Here is an 18557-nt window from a genome sequence, read left to right as displayed (position 1 = left end):
GTTTTTGTTTTTGAGAATCTCTTGAGGCTTTTTTGTGCTATTCCTACCACCTTTTGGATTTGCCATTTTGTATTGAAGGACTTCTCCTTTTTACTTTATTAAACCGTCTTAAGTACTGCTGTGTCTGCCTCATCTTCTGGGTTCTGCTGACTATTCGTGGCTCAGTTGGTTAAGTGACTGTTTCTCACTCCGGAGACCCAGGTTTGTAACCGGGTCCTGACAGGTTGATCACAAAGAAATATAAAAACATTATTTTAACTACTGCAATGCAATTACATGTGGCACAGGAACCACTGACTCACTGCATTATTCTATAGTATTATCAAGACACCTGCTGTTAACTCTTAACTACTTAGGACAGCTCACGAGGTGTCCTAAATATCTGCCGACTAGGTGGGTAGGTAATTTAGGTAATGGGTAGGTAACTAGGTAATTTATACCCATAAGTGTAAAATGTCTTTATTCTCAGCACTTATACGACACATTTTCTACTCTGAGACACTTTGTGGATGTGGACCCAGATCTCAACATATTGTTATAAAAAAACATAGAATGTTTGTTTTACATAATAATCCAAAATGAATATTACTAATGTAACCCACTGTAAAGACTGGGTTTCGTTGTTTGTGTTCCACTGCTCATGTCTGTGTTCTGGAACTGTCCGTGTCCCTGTACAGAACTGTCCGCGTCCACGTACAGAACTGTCCGCGTCCACGTTGGTGTGGCGCCAAGCCGGTTACGCGCAGAGTGGACTGAGGTGATCTTGGGGAATAACGACGGAGTTTGTTACAGTGTTGAGACACCGAAGTTTACTGTTCAATGTGCTTTTTTCTTTACGGTCAGGGACAGTGTGAGTGTAGCCAGATCCTTTTCACTCTCAATCCTTGTTTCATTTTGTGTTTCACCGGATTCGTCATCATCGAGACGAGGTACAGAACGACCTGCTAACTAACCAAGCTATTCGGTACAGCTCGGTAAACTAGCTAGCTACTCTACCAGCAGCGTCCTAGTTATCCTAGCTAGTCGGTACAGCTCGGTAAGCTAGCTAGCTACTCTACCAGCAGCATCCTAGTTACCATAGCTACCACAACATCATCACCGGCTGTCTGCATTTCTTGTGGACCGATGGAGCTCCCCGGTTGTTTCTTCCACCTGTTAAATCCCGGTGAGGCTTCTCCCTCTCTCGTTGACGGATGCTGGCTACCTCTGTCCGGTTCTCCTCTCTTCACTAGATGGACGGTAACTTTAGTGTTTATCCCGTCTGTGTCCAATGACCGAACTTTTGAATATTATTTTCAGGGCGCCTCAATAGCAGGTATTGAACACCGGGTAAATAATCACTAGTCAGAACCTCAACCTCAGTAGACATTCATTATAAAAATCGTCTTAATATCTGATATTGTGAGTAAACAACCTTGAGAATGCGTCTTCCAGCCCTCCAATTAATTACATCATTCAACCCTCCCGGTTAGTAAATTTACCTCAACATCCCCCGGAGAAGGCAGAGTAATGACACCAGCCTTTAAGCGGGACTGACAGACTGACAACAACGCTCGCGTCGCTAAATTAAAAATGACACACCGCTAACGAGCGTCAAGAAGTCAGTTCTATTTGTGACGCAGTTCGCGCTGCATCTCCTCATTGGTGTCATCTCATTTAGCAAAAAAACATAACTTAACATAAACATAATTTCTTTAAACAATAAAAGCTAATTTACGAACATTTCTGAATATGAATATATAGCTTTTTGGAATGAAACTAGTAGATGAGAGATATAATGTTTGTCTCTGTTGTGTTGAAGCCCAATCAAGCAGGAGAGACCAGCCTCCCCTGTTCCCAGCTGTGTGTCCATGAAGAGTGACTGGTCTATGGTTCAACCTCTAACCTTTAGAGAGGGAGACTTTTCTACTGAACAAAGGTAAGAAGAATTCATGGGTCCTGGTCAGTGAGTTAAACAACACTGTCTCTAGTAATTTCTCCTCTCCCATTTTCCCATTTATTGTTGTTGTTTTCATAATCCATAGGCTAATCATATTGTCCATTTTCATAGTCCTAAAACAATATCAAACAAACACAACATTCCGTGTGTGTGTGTGTGTGTGTTTGTGTGTGTGTGTGTGTGTGTGTGTGTGTGTGTGTGCGCGCGCACGTGTGCACTCCCTGGATGAGGAGATGTAATCTCATGTTTTGTCCACAGAAACCAACAGGAGAGATCAGAGTCAGAGATTCTCAGTGGTCAGTCTTCCCAGAGTCATCAAACAGACCTGGACTCCATATTCAGTGTATGTGGTCCTGTTATGTAAATTTGTTTTTGTTTACCTCAAGTAAAGTTGATCTGTCAATCATTCATTAATGTGTTAATGAGAAAGCATGTATTCTCTTGCTTAACTTATTTACTTTATTTATTTCAGATGCTTGAAGAGAAAATTATGACATTTGTGAAGAATGAGCTGAAGATGTTCAAGAGGATTCTTAGTCCAGAACTCCCAGAAGACTTTGAGAGTCAGAAGCAGAATAAGGAAGTGGTGGATGCTGAAGATGAGAAGCAGGAGAGCAGTGCCAGAGAGGGGGCTCTGAAGATCACACTGCACATCCTGAGTGAAAATGAACCAGAAGGAGCTTGCTGACACACTGGAGAAAAAGTAAGAGCTGTCTGCCTCATGTTGAAATATGTTTTATAACAATGAAAAGCTGTAGCTAAAGTACAGCTAAAGTAGCTGTGTAATCCAATGATATTATAGCAGCCTGACACAACACCTAGTGACCTCATCAAGTAGCAGCAGGGATGTGTTGTGGTGATTAATTGAGAGAGAGAGAACATTAATAATACCATCCATAATATCAATAATAATATAATCAGTCACACCAGTCTGTAATGTATTATGAAAACATTTACACATTTATACAGTCAGTTAAGAGAATAAATTATTATAATGTACAACTTTATAACAGTCCTACAATACTGTAGGCATTAAAACAGACGTAATATTAATATCCTCTGTGTTATTTCTAGATTCAGATGAGCTTGCTGTGGTTTGCCAACGTGAAATCAAATCTAATCTAAAGAAGAAGTTTCAATGTGTATTTGAGGGGATCGTTAAACAAGGAAACCCAATACTTCTCAATAAGATCTACACAGAGCTCTACATCACAGAGGGTGGAACAGGAGAGGTCAATAATGAACATGAGCTGAGACAGATTGAGACAACAACCAGGAAACAAGTAAGACCAGAGACTGCAATCAAATGTAACGACATCTTCAAACCCTTAACTGGACAAGACAAACATATCAGAACTGTGCTGACAAAGGGAGTCGCTGGCATTGGAAAAACAGTCTCTGTGCAGAAGTTCATTCTGGACTGGCTGAAGGAAAAGCAAATCAGATGTCCAATTTGTATTTTCTCATTCCCTTTTCGGGAGCTGAATTTGATGAAAGAGGACAAACACACTTTCATTGAACTTCTTAATCACTTCTCAATGGAAACCAAACAATCAGGAATCTCCAAACTATGACAAGTACAAAGTTCTGTTCATCTTTGATGGTCTGGATGAGTGCGACTGCCCTAGACTTCCAGAAGAACAAGATCTGTTGGGACGTCACAGAGTCAACCTCAGTGGATGTTCTGACAAATCTCATCAAGGGAAATCTGCTTCCCTCTGCTCTCCTCTGGATAACTACCCCACCTGCAGCAGCTAATAAGATCCCTTCATGGTGTGTTGAACAGTTGACAGAGGTACGAGGGTTCAATGACCCACAGAAGGAGGAGTACTTCAGGGAAGAGATTCAGTGATGAGGACCTGGCCAGCAGAATCATCTCACACATAAAGACATCAAGGAGCCTCCACATCATGTGCCACATTCCAGTCTTCTGTTGGATTTCTGCAACAGTCCTTGAACACATGCTGAAACATAGGAGAGAAGAGATGCCCAAGACTCTGACTGAGATGTACACACACCTTGTGGAGTTTCATACCAAACAAAAGAACGAAAAGTATCTTGGGAAAGAAGAGACAGATCCACACTGGAATAAAGAGAGCATTCTGTCACTGGGGAAACTGGCTTTTCAACAGCTTGTGAATGGCAATCTGATTTTCTATGAAGAAGACGTGAAAGAGGCTGGAATTGATGTTAATGAAGCCTCAGTGTACTCAGGATTGTGCACACAGCTCTTCAAAGAGGAATGTGGGCTGTACCAGGACAAGGTGTACTGCTTTGTTCATCTGAGCATTCAGGAGTTTCTGGCTGCCTTATATGTGTTCCTCTCATTCATCAACAACAATGAGAATCTAATGGACAAACTGCAAACAAGTGACAAGTCTGAAGTTACTGTCTACAAGAGTGCTGTGGATAAAGCCTTACAAAGTGAGACAGGAAACCTGGACCTTTTCCTCCGCTTCCTTCTGGGCCTCTCACTGGAGTCCAATCAGAAGCACTTACGAGTTCTACTGACAAAGACAGGAAGCAGCTCACAGAGCCATGAAGAAACAGTCAAGTACATCAAGGAGAAGATCAGGGAGAATCCCTCTCCAGAGAGGAGCATCAATCTGTTCCACTGTCTGAATGAACTGAATGACCATTCTCTAGTGGAGGAGATCCAAAGATACCTGAGATCAGGAAGTCTCTCAAAACCCAACCTGTCACCTGCACAGTGGTCAGCTCTGGTCTTTGTGTTGCTGACTTCAGAAAAGGAGCTGGATGTGTTTGACCTGAAGAAATACTCCAGATCAGAGGAAGGTCTTCTGAGGCTGCTGCCAGTGGTCAAAGCCTCCAGAGCTGTTCTGTGAGTAAATAAAATGACATATAAGAACTAATCATCTGGAAGAAATATTCAGTTTAGAGAAAAATATGTATTATAACATGTATATAATATTATATTGAAAAACATACTGAATAAATGCATAGATTTTTACATTATTACAACATTATGACCATACAATAATTGGAGATGGAAGATGAATCTATATGTTGTTTGGGAGAATAAACCAAATGCATCTGCCATTGTCCTTCTACACGAATCGTTAAATTAACAGTGTGTTTGTGAAGTCATGATGATCTCTTTGTCAGGCTGTCAGGCTGTGGAGTCACAGAGGAAGGCTGTGCTTCTCTGGTCTCAGCTCTGAAGTTAAACCCCCACACCTGGGAGAGCTGGACCTTAGTAACAATGACCTGAAGGATTCAGGAGTGAAGCTGCTCTCTGCTGGACTGGGGAATCCCACTGTAAACTGGAGACTCTGAGGTCAGTATTCCTGTAGTTGGTCAACAAGTGATAACTGTTCACCAGATCCACATGTGTTTACCAGGCACACAGAGTCCACACCATATGTGTTTGGACAGTGAAGCTTACAGTTTTACATTTGGTGCTATTCTCCAGCATTTTGGATTTGAGATAGAATGTTTCATATTAGGAGACCAGATCTCAGTAATCACTGTCCATTATGGGGTCCGCGGTCAAACGATCACCACTAACCTTTGTTTAACGCTCCAGCGAGCAGGCCTTTCTAATCGACTTGACCGGGTATCCTGGAACGATATTGACCTCATCCCGTCAGTAGAGAATGCCTGGTTGTGACACAGATGACACTGTACCACAACCAGCCGTGATTGAGAGATTCTCCCAATCACGGCATAGGGCGGCATCCGAGGGCGGCGCACAGTTGGCCCAGTGTCGCCAGAGTTTGGCCGGTGTAGGCCGTCATGGTAAATAAGAATTAGTTCTTAACTGACTTGCCGAGTTAAATAAAGGTAAAATATATATATTTTTAAATAAAAATCTTAAATAGGCATGCCCCTTTCAAAAATGTAGAACTAAGAAGAGATGTAGCCCTTGGTTCACTCCAGACTTGACTGCTCTTTTCCAGCACAAACATATCCTGTGGCGTACTGCACTAGCATCGAATAGTCCCCCGATATGCAACTTTTCAGGGAAGTCAAGAACCAACATACCCAGTCAGTTAGCAAAGCAAAGGCTAGCTTTTTCAAACAGAAATGTTCATCCCTGCAGTACTAATTCCAAAAGTTTTGGGACACTGTAAAGTCCATGGAGAATAAGAACAGCTCTTCCCATCTGCCCACTGCACTGAGACTAGGAAACACTGTCACCACCAATAAATCCACGATAATTGAGAATTTCAAGAAGCATTTCTCTACGGCTGGCCATGCTTTCCACCTGGCGACCCCAAACCAAGCCAAAAGCTCTGCATCCCCCACAGCAACTGCCCCCCACCCCCGCATCTCCATCACCCAAATCTGATAGAGCTGCAAAATCTGGATCCCTACAAATCAACTGGTCTAGACAATCTGGACCCTCTCTTCGTAAAAGTATTGTTGCCATTGTTGCAAACCCCTATTACTAGTCTGTTTGACCTCTTTCGTATTGTCTGAGATTCCTAGAGATTGGAAAGAGGCCGTGGTCATCCCCCCTCTTCAAACGGGAGACACTCTTGACCCAAACTGTTGCAGACCTATGTCCATCCTGCCCTGCCCTTCTAAAGTCTTTGAAAGCCAAGTGAACAAACAGATCACCGACCATTTCGAATCCCACAGTACCTTCTCCGCTATGAAATCTGGTTTCCGAGCTGGTCACGGCTGCACCTCATCCATGCTCAAGGTCACAAATGATGTCATAACTTCCAGCGATAAGAGACAGTACTGTGCAGCTGTCTTCTGCAACCTGGCCAAGACTTTCGACTCTATCAATCACCATATTCTTATTGGAAGACTCAACAGCCTTGGTTTCTCAAATGACTGCCTCGCCTGGTTCACCAACTACTTCTCAGACAGAGTTCAGTGTGTCAAATCGGAGGGCCTGTTGTCCAGACCTCTGGCAGTCTCTATGGGGGTGCCACAGGGTTCAATTATCGGGACAATTATTTTCTCTGTATACTGTATGTCAATGATGTCGCTCTTGCTGCGGGTGATTCTTTGATCCACCTCTACGCAGACGACACCATTCTGTGTACATCTGGCCCTTATTTGAACGACTTGATTAGTGTAGTGTCAACATCGCAGCCACTACCAGCTAGCCTACAAAGTCAACAACGCAGCCACTGCCAGCTAGCCTACTCCAGCAGTACTGTATCATTTCAATCATTTTAGTCAATAAGATTCTTGCTACGTAAGCTTAACTTTCTGAACATTCGAGACGTGTAGTCCACTTGTCATTCCAATCTCCTTTGCATTAGCGTAGCCTCTTCTGTAGCCTGTCAACTATGTGTCTATCTATCCCTGTTCTCTCCTCTCTGCACAGACCATACAAACGCTCCACACCGCGTGGCCGCGTCCACCCTAATCTGGTGGTCCCAGCGCGCACGACCCACGTGGAGTTCCAGGTCTCCGGTAGCCTCTGGAACTGCCGATCTGCGGCCAACAAGGCAGAGTTCATCTCAGCCTATGCCTCCCTCCAGTCCCTCGACTTCTTGGCACTGACGGAAACATGGATCACCACAGATAACACTGCTACTCCTACTGCTCTCTCTTCCGTCCGCCCACGTGTTCTCGCACACCCCGAGAGCTTCTGGTCAGCGGGGTGGTGGCACCGGGATCCTCATCTCTCCCAAGTGGTCATTCTCTCTCTCCCTTACCCATCTGTCTATCGCCTCCTTTGAATTCCATGCTGTCACAGTTACCAGCCCTTTCAAGCTTAACATCCTTATCATTTATCGCCCTCCAGGTTCCCTCGGAGAGTTCATCAATGAGCTTGATGCCTTGATAAGCTCCTTTCCTGAGGACGGCTCACCTCTCACAGTCCTGGGCGACTTTAACCTCCCCCACGTCTACCTTTGACTCATTCCTCTCTGCCTCCTTCTTTCCACTCCTCTCCTCTTTTGACCTCACCCTCTCACCTTCCCCCCTACTCACAAGGCAGGCAATACGCTGACCTCATCTTTACTAGATGCTGTTCTTCCACTAACCTCATTGCAACTCCCCTCCAAGTCTCCGACCACTACCTTGTATCCTTTTCCCTCTCGCTCTCATCCAACACTTCCCACACTGCCCCTACTCGGATGGTATCGCGCCGTCCCAACCTTCGCTCTCTCTCCCCGGCTACTCTCTCCTCTTCCATCCTATCATCTCTTCCCTCTGCTCATACCTTCTCCAACCTATCTCCTGATTCTGCCTCCTCAACCCTCCTCTCTTCCCTTTCTGCATCCTTTGACTCTCTATGTCCCCTATCCTCCAGGCCGGCTCGGTCCTCCCTCCCGCTCCGTGGCTCGATGACTCATTGCGAGCTCACAGAACAGAGCTCCGGGCAGCCGAGCGGAAATGGAGGAGAACTCTCTCCCTGCGGACCTGGCATCCTTTCCTCCTCTCTACATTTTCCTCCTCTGTCTCTGCTGCTAAAGCCACTTTCTACCACTCTAAATTCCAAGCATCTGCCTCTAACCCTAGGAAGCTCTTTGCCACCTTCTCCTCCCTCCTGAATCCTCCTCCCCCTCCCCCCTCCTCCCTCTCTGCAGATGACTTCGTCAACCATTTTGAAAAGAAGGTCGACGACATCCGATCCTCGTTTGCTAAGTCAAACGACACCGCTGGTTCTGCTCACACTGCCCTACCCTGTGCTCTGACCTCTTCTCCCCTCTCTCTCCAGATGAAATCTCATTCTTGTGACGGCCGGCCGCCCAACGACCTGCCCGCTTGACCCTATCCCCTCCTCTCTTCTCCAGAACATTTCCGGAGACCTTCTCCCTTACCTCACCTCGCTCATCAACTCATCCCTGACCGCTGGCTACGTCCCTTCCGTCTTCAAGAGAGCGAGAGTTGCACCCCTTCTGAAAAAACCTACACTCGATCCCTCCGATGTCAACAACTACAGACCAGTATCCCTTCTTTCTTTTCTCTATAAAACTCTTGAACGTGCCGTCCTTGGCCAGCTCTCCCGCTATCTCTCTCAGAATGACCTTCTTGATCCAAATCAGTCAGGTTTCAAGACTAGTCATTCAACTGAGACTGCTCTTCTCTGTATCACGGAGGCACTCCGCACTGCTAAAGCTAACTCTCTCTCCTCTGCTCTCATCCTTCTAGACCTATCGGCTGCCTTCGATACTGTGAACCATCAGATCCTCCTCTCCACCCTCTCCGGTTGGGCATCTCCGGCGCGGCCCACGCTTGATGTCTACCTGACAGGTCGCTCCCTACCAGGTGGCGTGGCGAGAATCTGTCTCCGCCACGCGCCCCTCACCACTGGTGTCCCCCAGGGCTCTGTTCTACCCTCTCCTATTCTCTATACACCAAGTCACTTGGCTCTGTCATAACCTCACATGGTCTCTCCTATCATTGCTATGCAGACTACACAATTAATCTTCTCCTTTCCCCCTTTCTGATGACCAGGTGGCTCTCTGCATGTCTGGCAGACATATCAGTGTGGATCTCACCACCTCCTGAACCTCGGCAAGACGGAGCTGCTCTTCCTCCCGGGGAAGGACTGCCCGTTCCATGATCTCGCCATCACGGTTGACAACTCCATTGTGTCCTCCTCCCAGAGCGCTAAGAACCTTGGCGTGATCCTGGACAACACCCTGTCGTTCTCAACCAACATCATGGCGGTGGCCCGTTCCTGTAGGTTCATGCTCTACAACATCCGCAGAGTACGACCCCTGCCTCACACAGGAAGCGGCGCAGGTCCTAATCCAGGCACTTGTCATCTCCCGATTACCTCTGTTGGCTGGGCTCCCTGCCTGTGCCATTAAACCCCTACAACTCATCCAGAACGAGCCCGTCTGGTGTTCAACCTTCCCAAGTTCTCTCACGTCACCCCACTCCTCCGCTCTCCCACTGGCTTCCAGTTGAAGCTCGCATCCGCTACAAAAACCATGGTGCTTGCCTACGGAGCTGTGAGGGAACGGCACCGCAGTACCTCCAGGCTCTGATCAGGCCCTACACCCAAGCAAGGGCACTGCGTTCATCCACCTCTGGCCTGCTCGCCTCCCTACCACTGAGGAAGTACAGTTCCCGCTCAGCCCAGTCAAAACTGTTCGCTGCTCTGGCCCCCCAATGGTGGAACAAACTCCTCACGACGCCAGGACAGCGGAGTCAATCACCACCTTCCGGAGACACCTGAAACCCCACCTCTTCAAGGAATACCTAGGATAGGATAAGTAATCCTTCTCACCCCCCTCCCCCTTAATGATTTAGATGCACTATTGTAAAGTGGCTGTTCCACTGGATGTCAGAAGGTGAATTCACCAATTTGTAAGTCGCTCTGGATAAGAGCGTCTGCTAAATGACTTAAATGTAATGTAAATGTATTTGGATACTGTGTTAACAAACCCCCAAACAAGCTTCAATGCCATACAACACTCCTTCTGTGGCCTCGAACTCCTCTTAAATGCTCTCTCTGTTATTGGTAATGGTGAGAGGGTAGTATGTTTTGTTGTATCCTCTGTTATTGGTAATGGTGAGAGGTTAGCATGTTTTGTTGTAGCCTCTGTAACTTTCTCACTCATTGTTATTCATGATTCATTCATGATCTTTCTCAAGCATGAGAGTGAGAGTCACTGGCTTGATGTAGTCATTGTGTTCAAAGAATATGGGACCAAATACTATACTTTGACTACTTTAATACACTATAAGTGAATTGGTCAGAATAATTATGACTTTTTCAAATAGGGGGACCAGATACATAAAGTGTTTTTATTTTTCTAAATGGTGAAACAGATATGTATTAAAATATCCTCAAATAAAAGGTGACATTATATACTGTCACCTCATATGAAACATTTGATCTGAAATCCAAAATGTTGGAGAATAGAGCCACATTTAAAATGTTAGCTTCACTGTCTAAATAGATATGGTGTGGACTATATACTCAATACAATCTAAATCTGATACTTCACTGTCAAAATAGATATGGTGTGGACTGTTTACTCAATACAATCTAAATCTGATACCTCACTGTCTGTCTTCTGACTGAAACTGCTTTTTAAACTGGTCTGGTCCATCTAATCAAATATTTGTACTGCACATGTTTCTCTCTACAACAATACTTTGATAATTTGACATTGTTAATAGTGATACTTGAATTTCTAAATAGATATGGCAGGTTTCAGGACACTGATACAGTACAAAAAAGTATTTAGTCAGCCAGGATATACCATCAACAGTGTGTGAAAACCTTGTGAAGACTTACAGAAAACGTTTGACCTCTGTCATTGCAAACAAAGGGTATATAACAAAGTATTTAGATAAACTTTTGTTATTGACCAAATACTTATTTTCCACCATAATTTGAAAATAAATGCATTAAAAATCCTACAATGTGATTTTCTGGATTTTTTTCTCATTTTGTCTGTCATAGTTGAAGTGTACCTATGATGAAAATTACAGGCCTCTCTCATCTTTTTAAGTGGGAGAACTTGCACAATTGGTGGCTGACTAAATACTTCATTCCCAAACTGTACGTTAGTGATTAAAATTTAAATAGATATGGAAGGTTTCAGGACACACATATATCTGAATATGTTGAAAAAATATACTGCCACTATTTAAACCACCAAAGAATAGCAGTGAGATGTTAATATGATTTGACTCTTTGCAGGTTATCAGGCTGTCTAGTCACAGAGGAAGGCTGTGCTTCTCTGGTCTCAGCTCTGAGGTCAAACCCCTCACACCTGAGAGAGCTGGACCTGAGCTACAATCACCCAGGAGACTCAGGAGTCAGACTGCTCTCTGCTGGACTGGAGGATCCACACTGCAGACTGGAGAAACTCAAGTATGTAGAGGGTTTATGTCAATGTTCATATCAGACATGTTGGACTTATCAGGCTGGTTAAGACAAACATTCTGACCACCACTTGGACAAAGTTATAAGTTACTGTGTGTGTGTGTGAATTCAGGTGTATGCATATAACTTCAAGCAAATGTTTGTTTGTCTGTCTGTGTGTGTGTGTGTGTGTGTGTGTGTGTGTGTGTGTGTGTGTGTGTGTGTGTGTGTGTGTGTGTGTGTGTGTGTGTGTGTGTGTGTGTGTGTGTATCCCTCAATGACTGTCTGTTCTTCTGCTTACCGCTACAGTGTGGAACATGGTGGAGAGAACAGAATGAAACCTGGACTTAGAAAATGTGAGTGTTGACTGCTGTGAAGAATATGACTAAGAATAAGTCTTAATTCAAGTTAAGTCAAAGTCAAAGACCACCATCATTACTGACTTGGTCATATTAAATATCAGCAGTAGTTCTACAGAAGCAGAAATCAGGGACACCAACGTTTACAAAGAGTTGATTTGACAGTGTGTGTGTGTGTGTGTGTGTGTGTGTGTGTGTGTGTGTGTGTGTGTGTGTGTGTGTGTGTGTGTGTGTGTGTGTGTGTGTGTGTGTGTGTGTGTGTGTGTGTGTGTGTGTAATTAATGGGAATAAGTGTGCTTTATATTACCATACACTATAACATATGATCATTCAACAAGTCTCAAGTTACCTTAACTTCTCCTTTTGATACCTAGAAACATCTACATTAAATGAATTAGTGAAAAGTGAGTTAACATTCTAATGTGAATGATGATGATTTCTAATATTGTGTCTGGTTTCATCCATCAGATGTCTGTGATCTCACACTGGACCCAAACACAGTAGACAGACACCTTTCTCTGTCTGAGGAGAACAGAAAGGTGACATGGAGGAGAGAGGAGCAGCCGTATCCTGATCACCCAGAGAGATTTGAGGGCTGGAGACAGGTGCTGTGTAGAAAGGATCTGACTGGGCGCTGTTACTGGGAGGTAGAGTGGAGTGGGGAAAGGGCTGGTATAGGAGTGACATATAAAGGAATCAGCAGGAGAGGAAGAGGAGGGGTTAAGGAGTGCTGGCTTGGACACAATGACAAGTCCTGGAGTCTGTCCTGCTCTGACAACAGTTACATTGCCTGGCACAATAGTAATCCCACTACCATAGACGTCCCCCCCTCCAGCTCCCACAGAGTAGGAGTGTATCTGGACTGGCCAGCCGGCACTCTGTCCTTCTATAGAGCCTCCTCTGACACACTGACCCACCTGTTTACATTCACCTCCACATTCACTGAGCCCCTCTATCCAGGGTTTTGGGTTGATTACAACTCCTCACTGTCCTTGTAAATAATAACCTGACACACACACACATTGAAACACACAAACACTGGACACACACACACAATAGAATTACACACACTGGACACACACACACACACTGGACACACACACTGAACACACACATTGGACACACACACGCAAACACACACACACACACACACACACACACACACACTGGACGCACAAGGTGGACACACACACACACAAAAACACACACTGGACAAACACACACACACACACTGGACAAACACACACACACACAGTGGACATACATGCACACACTGAACACACAAACACACACTGGACACACACATTAGACACACACAAACAAACACATACACAAACTGGACACACATTGGACACACACAAACAAAGAGATATTGGACACACACACACACACATTGGACGCACACTCACACACACACACACACACACAAACACACAGCGGACACACACACACAGTGGACACACACACACACACACACACACACACACACACACACACACACACACACACACACACACACACAAACTGGACACAAAGACACTAACACACACTCACACAAACACACTGGACAGACGCACACACACTGGACACACACTCACACACACACACCAAGTGGTTCCACAAACACAGATATCACTTCAAAACCTGAAAAACTCCAATGGAGAAATAGCCATTCAGGGCACCAGTCTAGTGAGGACAAGTGGTTGCTAGACAGTTTCTGGACCACAGGTTCTAGAACAGCTTCTATCCGAGTTCTATCTGCCTGTTAAATCAGTTTCTGGACCACAGGTTCTAGAACAGCTTCTATCCCAGTTCTATCTGCCTGTTTAATCAGTTTCTGGACCACAGGTTCTAGAACAGCTTCTGGACCACAGGTTCAAGAACAGCTTCTATCCGAGTTCTATCTGTCTGTTAAATCAGTTTCTGGACCACAGGTTCTAGAACAGCTTCTATCCCAGTTCTATCTGCCTGTTTAATCAGTTTCTGGACCACAGGTTCTAGAACAGCTTCTATCCCAGTTCTATCTGCCTGCTAAATCAGTTTCTGGACCACAGGTTCAAGAACAGCTTCTATCCCAGTTCTATCGGCCTGTTAAATCATCAAACTAAACTGTTTCCATCAGACTATTAGAACATGACTAAACCTTTTAGTTCCTTTTCTGATCTTTTACCACTTTGCATTTTTCATTATATATTTTACTGTTTGTGTTTGTACCACAGGAGGTTGGTGGGACCTTAATTGGGGAGGACAGGCTTGTAATGGCTGGAGGGGAATAAGTGGAATGGTATCAAACACGTGGTTTCCATGTGTTCCATTACATTCACTCTGTTCCAGACATTATTATGAGCCGTCCTCCCCTCTCCAGCCTCCTCTGGTATGTACTGTCCTATATGTGAGAGAGATCCAACAAGGAATTACAATGTTTGTATTGCTTTTTAAACCTGCAAATGGCAAATAAACTACTAGAACTCCTTATGAATGTCTTCAGCCGACTAGACTGTTGGCGTCTGACAAGAGGTGAAAATATTACAGGAATATTCTGCAAATGTTGATGAAGACGTCACTCAATCCCCCCAAAACATCATGCAGTCTTTCCACAAGACTCCCATGAAGTTATAGTGTGACGTTATGAGTTGACGTTAAAGTAACATTCTCAGAACATACTGCACTTGTTTTATAATGTTTTAGATGGATCCTCTGTTTATCATCTTGTTTTATACTGTTTTAGATGGATCCTCTGTTTAAACATTTAAACTCTTACAATAACACACTTAAAATACCAATGTGATCATTTGTTGTCTTTTATGTTGAATAACAAATTGTACAATTATATATGGCTTACGCGGTATCGATTCTTCATTGCTTCTGCCAGTCGCAGGTTGATGTTTGTCATGAATCTTGACCTGGAAGTTGAACTGCGAGATTTTCTCTAGATAAGCCAGCTGCAAAGTCAAAATTGGCTGTGGAAAATAATGTTTTTTTTTATGGTCTTAATTTAAGGGAAGGATTAGCAGTGTGGTTAGGATTGAGGTTAGAATTAAAATCTGATTTTATTACTTTGTGCCTGTGCCAACTAGTGACCTCTTTGCTGAACTACCTCCAGGGCAAGATTCATGACAATAAATGCTAACCTGCCTCCCAGTCATCCCCTCCTTATCTTTACAAGGCTGAGGAACATGCAAGCTAGTGATGTGGGGGTTCTCTCATAACCCTCAGTCCCCAGGTGGGTAGATGGCAGGTTGAATAAAGAGAAGCTAGTGATGTGGGGGTTCTCTCATAACCCTCAGTCCCCAGGTGGGTAGATGGCAGGTTGTATAAAGAGAAGCTAGTGATGTGGGGGTTCTCTCATAACCCCCAGTCCCCAGGTGGGTAGATTGCAGGTTGTATAAAGAGAAGCTGGTGATGTGGGGTTATCTCATAACCCTTAGTCCCCAGGTGGGTAGATGGCAGGTTGAATAAAGAGAAGCTAGTGATGTGGGGGTTCTCTCATAACCCCCAGTCCCCAGGTGGGTAGATGGCAGGTTGAATAAAGAGAAGCTAGTGATGTGGGGGTTCTCTCATAACCCCCAGTCCCCAGGTGGGTAGATGGCAGGTTGAATAAAGAGAAGCTAGTGATGTGGGGGTTCTCTCATAACCCCCAGTCCCCAGGTGGGTAGATGGCAGTTTGAATAAAGAGAAGCTAGTGATGTGGGGGTTCTCTCATAACCCCCAGTCCCCAGGTGGGTAGATTGCAGGTTGTATAAAGAGAAGCTGGTGATGTGGGGTTATCTCATAACCCTTAGTCCCCAGGTGGGTAGATGGCAGGTTGAATAAAGAGAAGCTAGTGATGTGGGGGTTCTCTCATAACCCCCAGTCCCCAGGTGGGTAGATGGCAGGTTGAATAAAGAGAAGCTAGTGATGTGGGGGTTCTCTCATAACCCTCAGTCCCCAGGTGGGTAGATTGCAGGTTGTATAAAGAGAAGCTGGTGATGTGGGGTTATCTCATAACCCTTAGTCCCCAGGTGGGTAGATGGCAGGTTGAATAAAGAGAAGCTAGTGATGTGGGGGTTCTCTCATAACCCTCAGTCCCCAGGTGGGTAGATGGTAGGATGTTAAGGGAATTTTTTTGATCAATAATGACTAATTCTGTATAAATTTCAATCAGGACTGACTAATCAGAATACTATTATGTTACTGTATATATATGCATTTTCATTTTAATCCTAGTACTGAATATAATGTGTGTAAATATAATCAAGAATTAGAACAATGACTGTCTGTTCCTTGGTAGAAATGAATGAACTTATAGCCAGACTGGCTAGAAGGCTTATCTACACAGGCAGACCTTGGCTCGGTCATATATTATCTTAATAGGGAGAGACATGTGAGAACCATACAGCCTTAGTACTAGAACGGAGATGACATGGGCTAGTACTAAAACTAATGACGTCATTTTCAGTTTATAACCTGTGGTAAAATGTGTGAGGAGCAGTACTCTCGTGAATAAAAGCTGCTGTTTGACTTTAAGACTGGGCTCTGTCCATTTTATACAAATAGGAGTCTTATGGATTTCTTATGGATTGACAGATTGTTTAATTTTAATTGGGTATTAAATCAGAGGAATTTAATTCCTGCAACAATTGGTCCTTCGAGCCGGATCTAAAATACCCGTCTCTGCCATCTGAGGGCGTACGCCAAAGAATCATGCACGAGCGGGCCGGGTCCCGTTATTTAAGACCTGGCCTCTGAATTGAGGATAAAAAGACCAGGCCGGTGTACACCCCAGACCGACAGGGACGGTGACTAGATCCAACGAACAGTGCTTTTCCCAGTCGGCGGCAAGGTCAGTAGCCTATATTCTCGATTCTGGGGGATTTGAGTTCTTTGATTGACGTAAAATTTTTAGAATTCATCAATAATGGAAGCTTTGCTATTCCCACAGGGTTTTGTATGGCCAAGAAACACTGTTTTTTGTAAACCGATATACACTGGGCAGGTTCGCAAATAACCTGTGGTAATGTGCACTACCGTAAATAAACTAAACTTAATCATGAGAGGCATATTCGCCCGAGATTAAGACGGAATATTAGGTGCTGGGGGATAGGACTGGGGTGCTGTCCTATCCAGGTGCTGGGGGATAGGATGGTGATCTTGTACAAATACTAGGCGTGGGGAGACAGGAAGGGAATGCTATGCGGACAAGATAACTGGAATGGTCATTTGAATTGTGGGAGTATTGATCATCGTTCCGATTCAACAAATAGTACTGAAATATCCAAATGATGAGGAGAGGGAAAACAAAATCTAGAGAAATGGGATAAAAGCCAAATCTATAGACAAGAGGTTCCATGCGAGAGGGAAGCCTAAGAAATAGTGGCGTGAGATAACGATTATTAGCGTTCTTTAAAAGCCCTCTGACACAACCGGAAAATAAGATATTAACTAGGGATTTACGACCCCTGGGCTTATAGTTGTATAGGTAAGACCTAATATCTGATTCAACAGTCAAAGCTATTGATAAGGTTTCCATAAAGGAGAAAACACAACTAGAAATCCAAGAAGGCCCCGGAACTAACGGGAGATTACCGTTATTGGAGAACAAAGAGAATGGAAGGGAGGTGTCCAAAATCTGACTCAGACAAAGAACCTGAATAGAAGCTGATACTACTAAAATAGTTAGGAAGGGTTTTAAATTAGGACTGTGAATTCTCGGTGTCGAAGTTTGCGACTACAGACAATTATAATAATGTAGTTATTGGCGGGAAACTCAATCATTTAAATAGCAGGTCACCAAGGTTCGTATTTCAGCTTTGAAACCGATAGACTAAAATTGATTTTAGATTGTAATTCATCTATTTGTATGTTTTGCCTGAAAAAATAAGGTCGCTAGTGTTTGTATAAGATATGAACTGAACGTTTAATATGTTGTTTTGGTTGAATTGAAAAAAGAAGTCATTAAAAATAGTGGCGGGACAATTTCGATGTAATACGCTATTTTGCCCAAAATGATCTGCTAGAATAATGTATTGAGATGGGAGTCGTATTAAATAAATGTATCATAGAAGAGAAAGTCACCTAAACCTGGTTAAATGTAGGTAAATAACGGAGAGATACGATACAGTTTTGTGCCACCAGGATGATATATGTTTTTATGAATCGACTGACATACGATAACTTAAAGCACAGAACATGGTACGTTTAAATGTTAGAGTTTAGAAAGTTGAGAGGTTTGGTTGGTTTTACATTGTCGATAGAATTTAAAGTAGACCTCAATCTGAATAGGGAATATATATTTTACAGAGGCAGGCTGACTTGAAGGTAAAACTGCGTCATTTTACGTTTATACAACACCATTCCTCAAATTATGACAGAGAAAATGGGTTGTGGCATTTAGAGGGAAAATGCATTATAGCTTTGAGTTACTTTTCAAAAGTGGCTAAAAGTTCCAAATACATTTCTTAAAAGGAGCTGAATATCGTCTGAAAAGATGCTACAGCAACAGAATTGCTCGGCGTCCATT

At 43.9% G+C, this 18557-nt stretch overlaps 2 protein-coding genes across 2 annotated transcripts; both read left to right on the top strand.

Moving 5' to 3' along the window:
• Positions 1-3747: 3747 nt before the first annotated feature.
• On the top strand, positions 3748-5171 carry LOC135534445 (NLR family CARD domain-containing protein 3-like). The gene is made up of 2 exons (XM_064961437.1): positions 3748-4781; positions 5066-5171. Exons 1-2 carry the CDS (start codon positions 3748-3750, stop codon positions 5169-5171), a joined length of 1140 nt encoding a protein of 379 aa, XP_064817509.1.
• Positions 5172-5217: 46 nt separating this feature from the next.
• On the top strand, positions 5218-16564 carry LOC135534446 (stonustoxin subunit beta-like). Its single transcript, XM_064961439.1, has 4 exons — positions 5218-5237; positions 11535-11708; positions 12009-12055; positions 12527-16564. Exons 3-4 carry the CDS (start codon positions 12034-12036, stop codon positions 13054-13056), a joined length of 552 nt encoding a protein of 183 aa, XP_064817511.1. The 5' UTR covers positions 5218-5237; positions 11535-11708; positions 12009-12033; the 3' UTR covers positions 13057-16564.
• Positions 16565-18557: the final 1993 nt, after the last annotated feature.

The sequence above is a fragment of the Oncorhynchus masou genome, unplaced genomic scaffold, assembly GCF_036934945.1.
Source record: "Oncorhynchus masou masou isolate Uvic2021 unplaced genomic scaffold, UVic_Omas_1.1 unplaced_scaffold_3414, whole genome shotgun sequence".
NCBI classification, from domain to species: Eukaryota; Metazoa; Chordata; class Actinopteri; order Salmoniformes; family Salmonidae; genus Oncorhynchus; species Oncorhynchus masou.
This window is presented reverse-complemented; position numbering and strand designations above follow the sequence as displayed.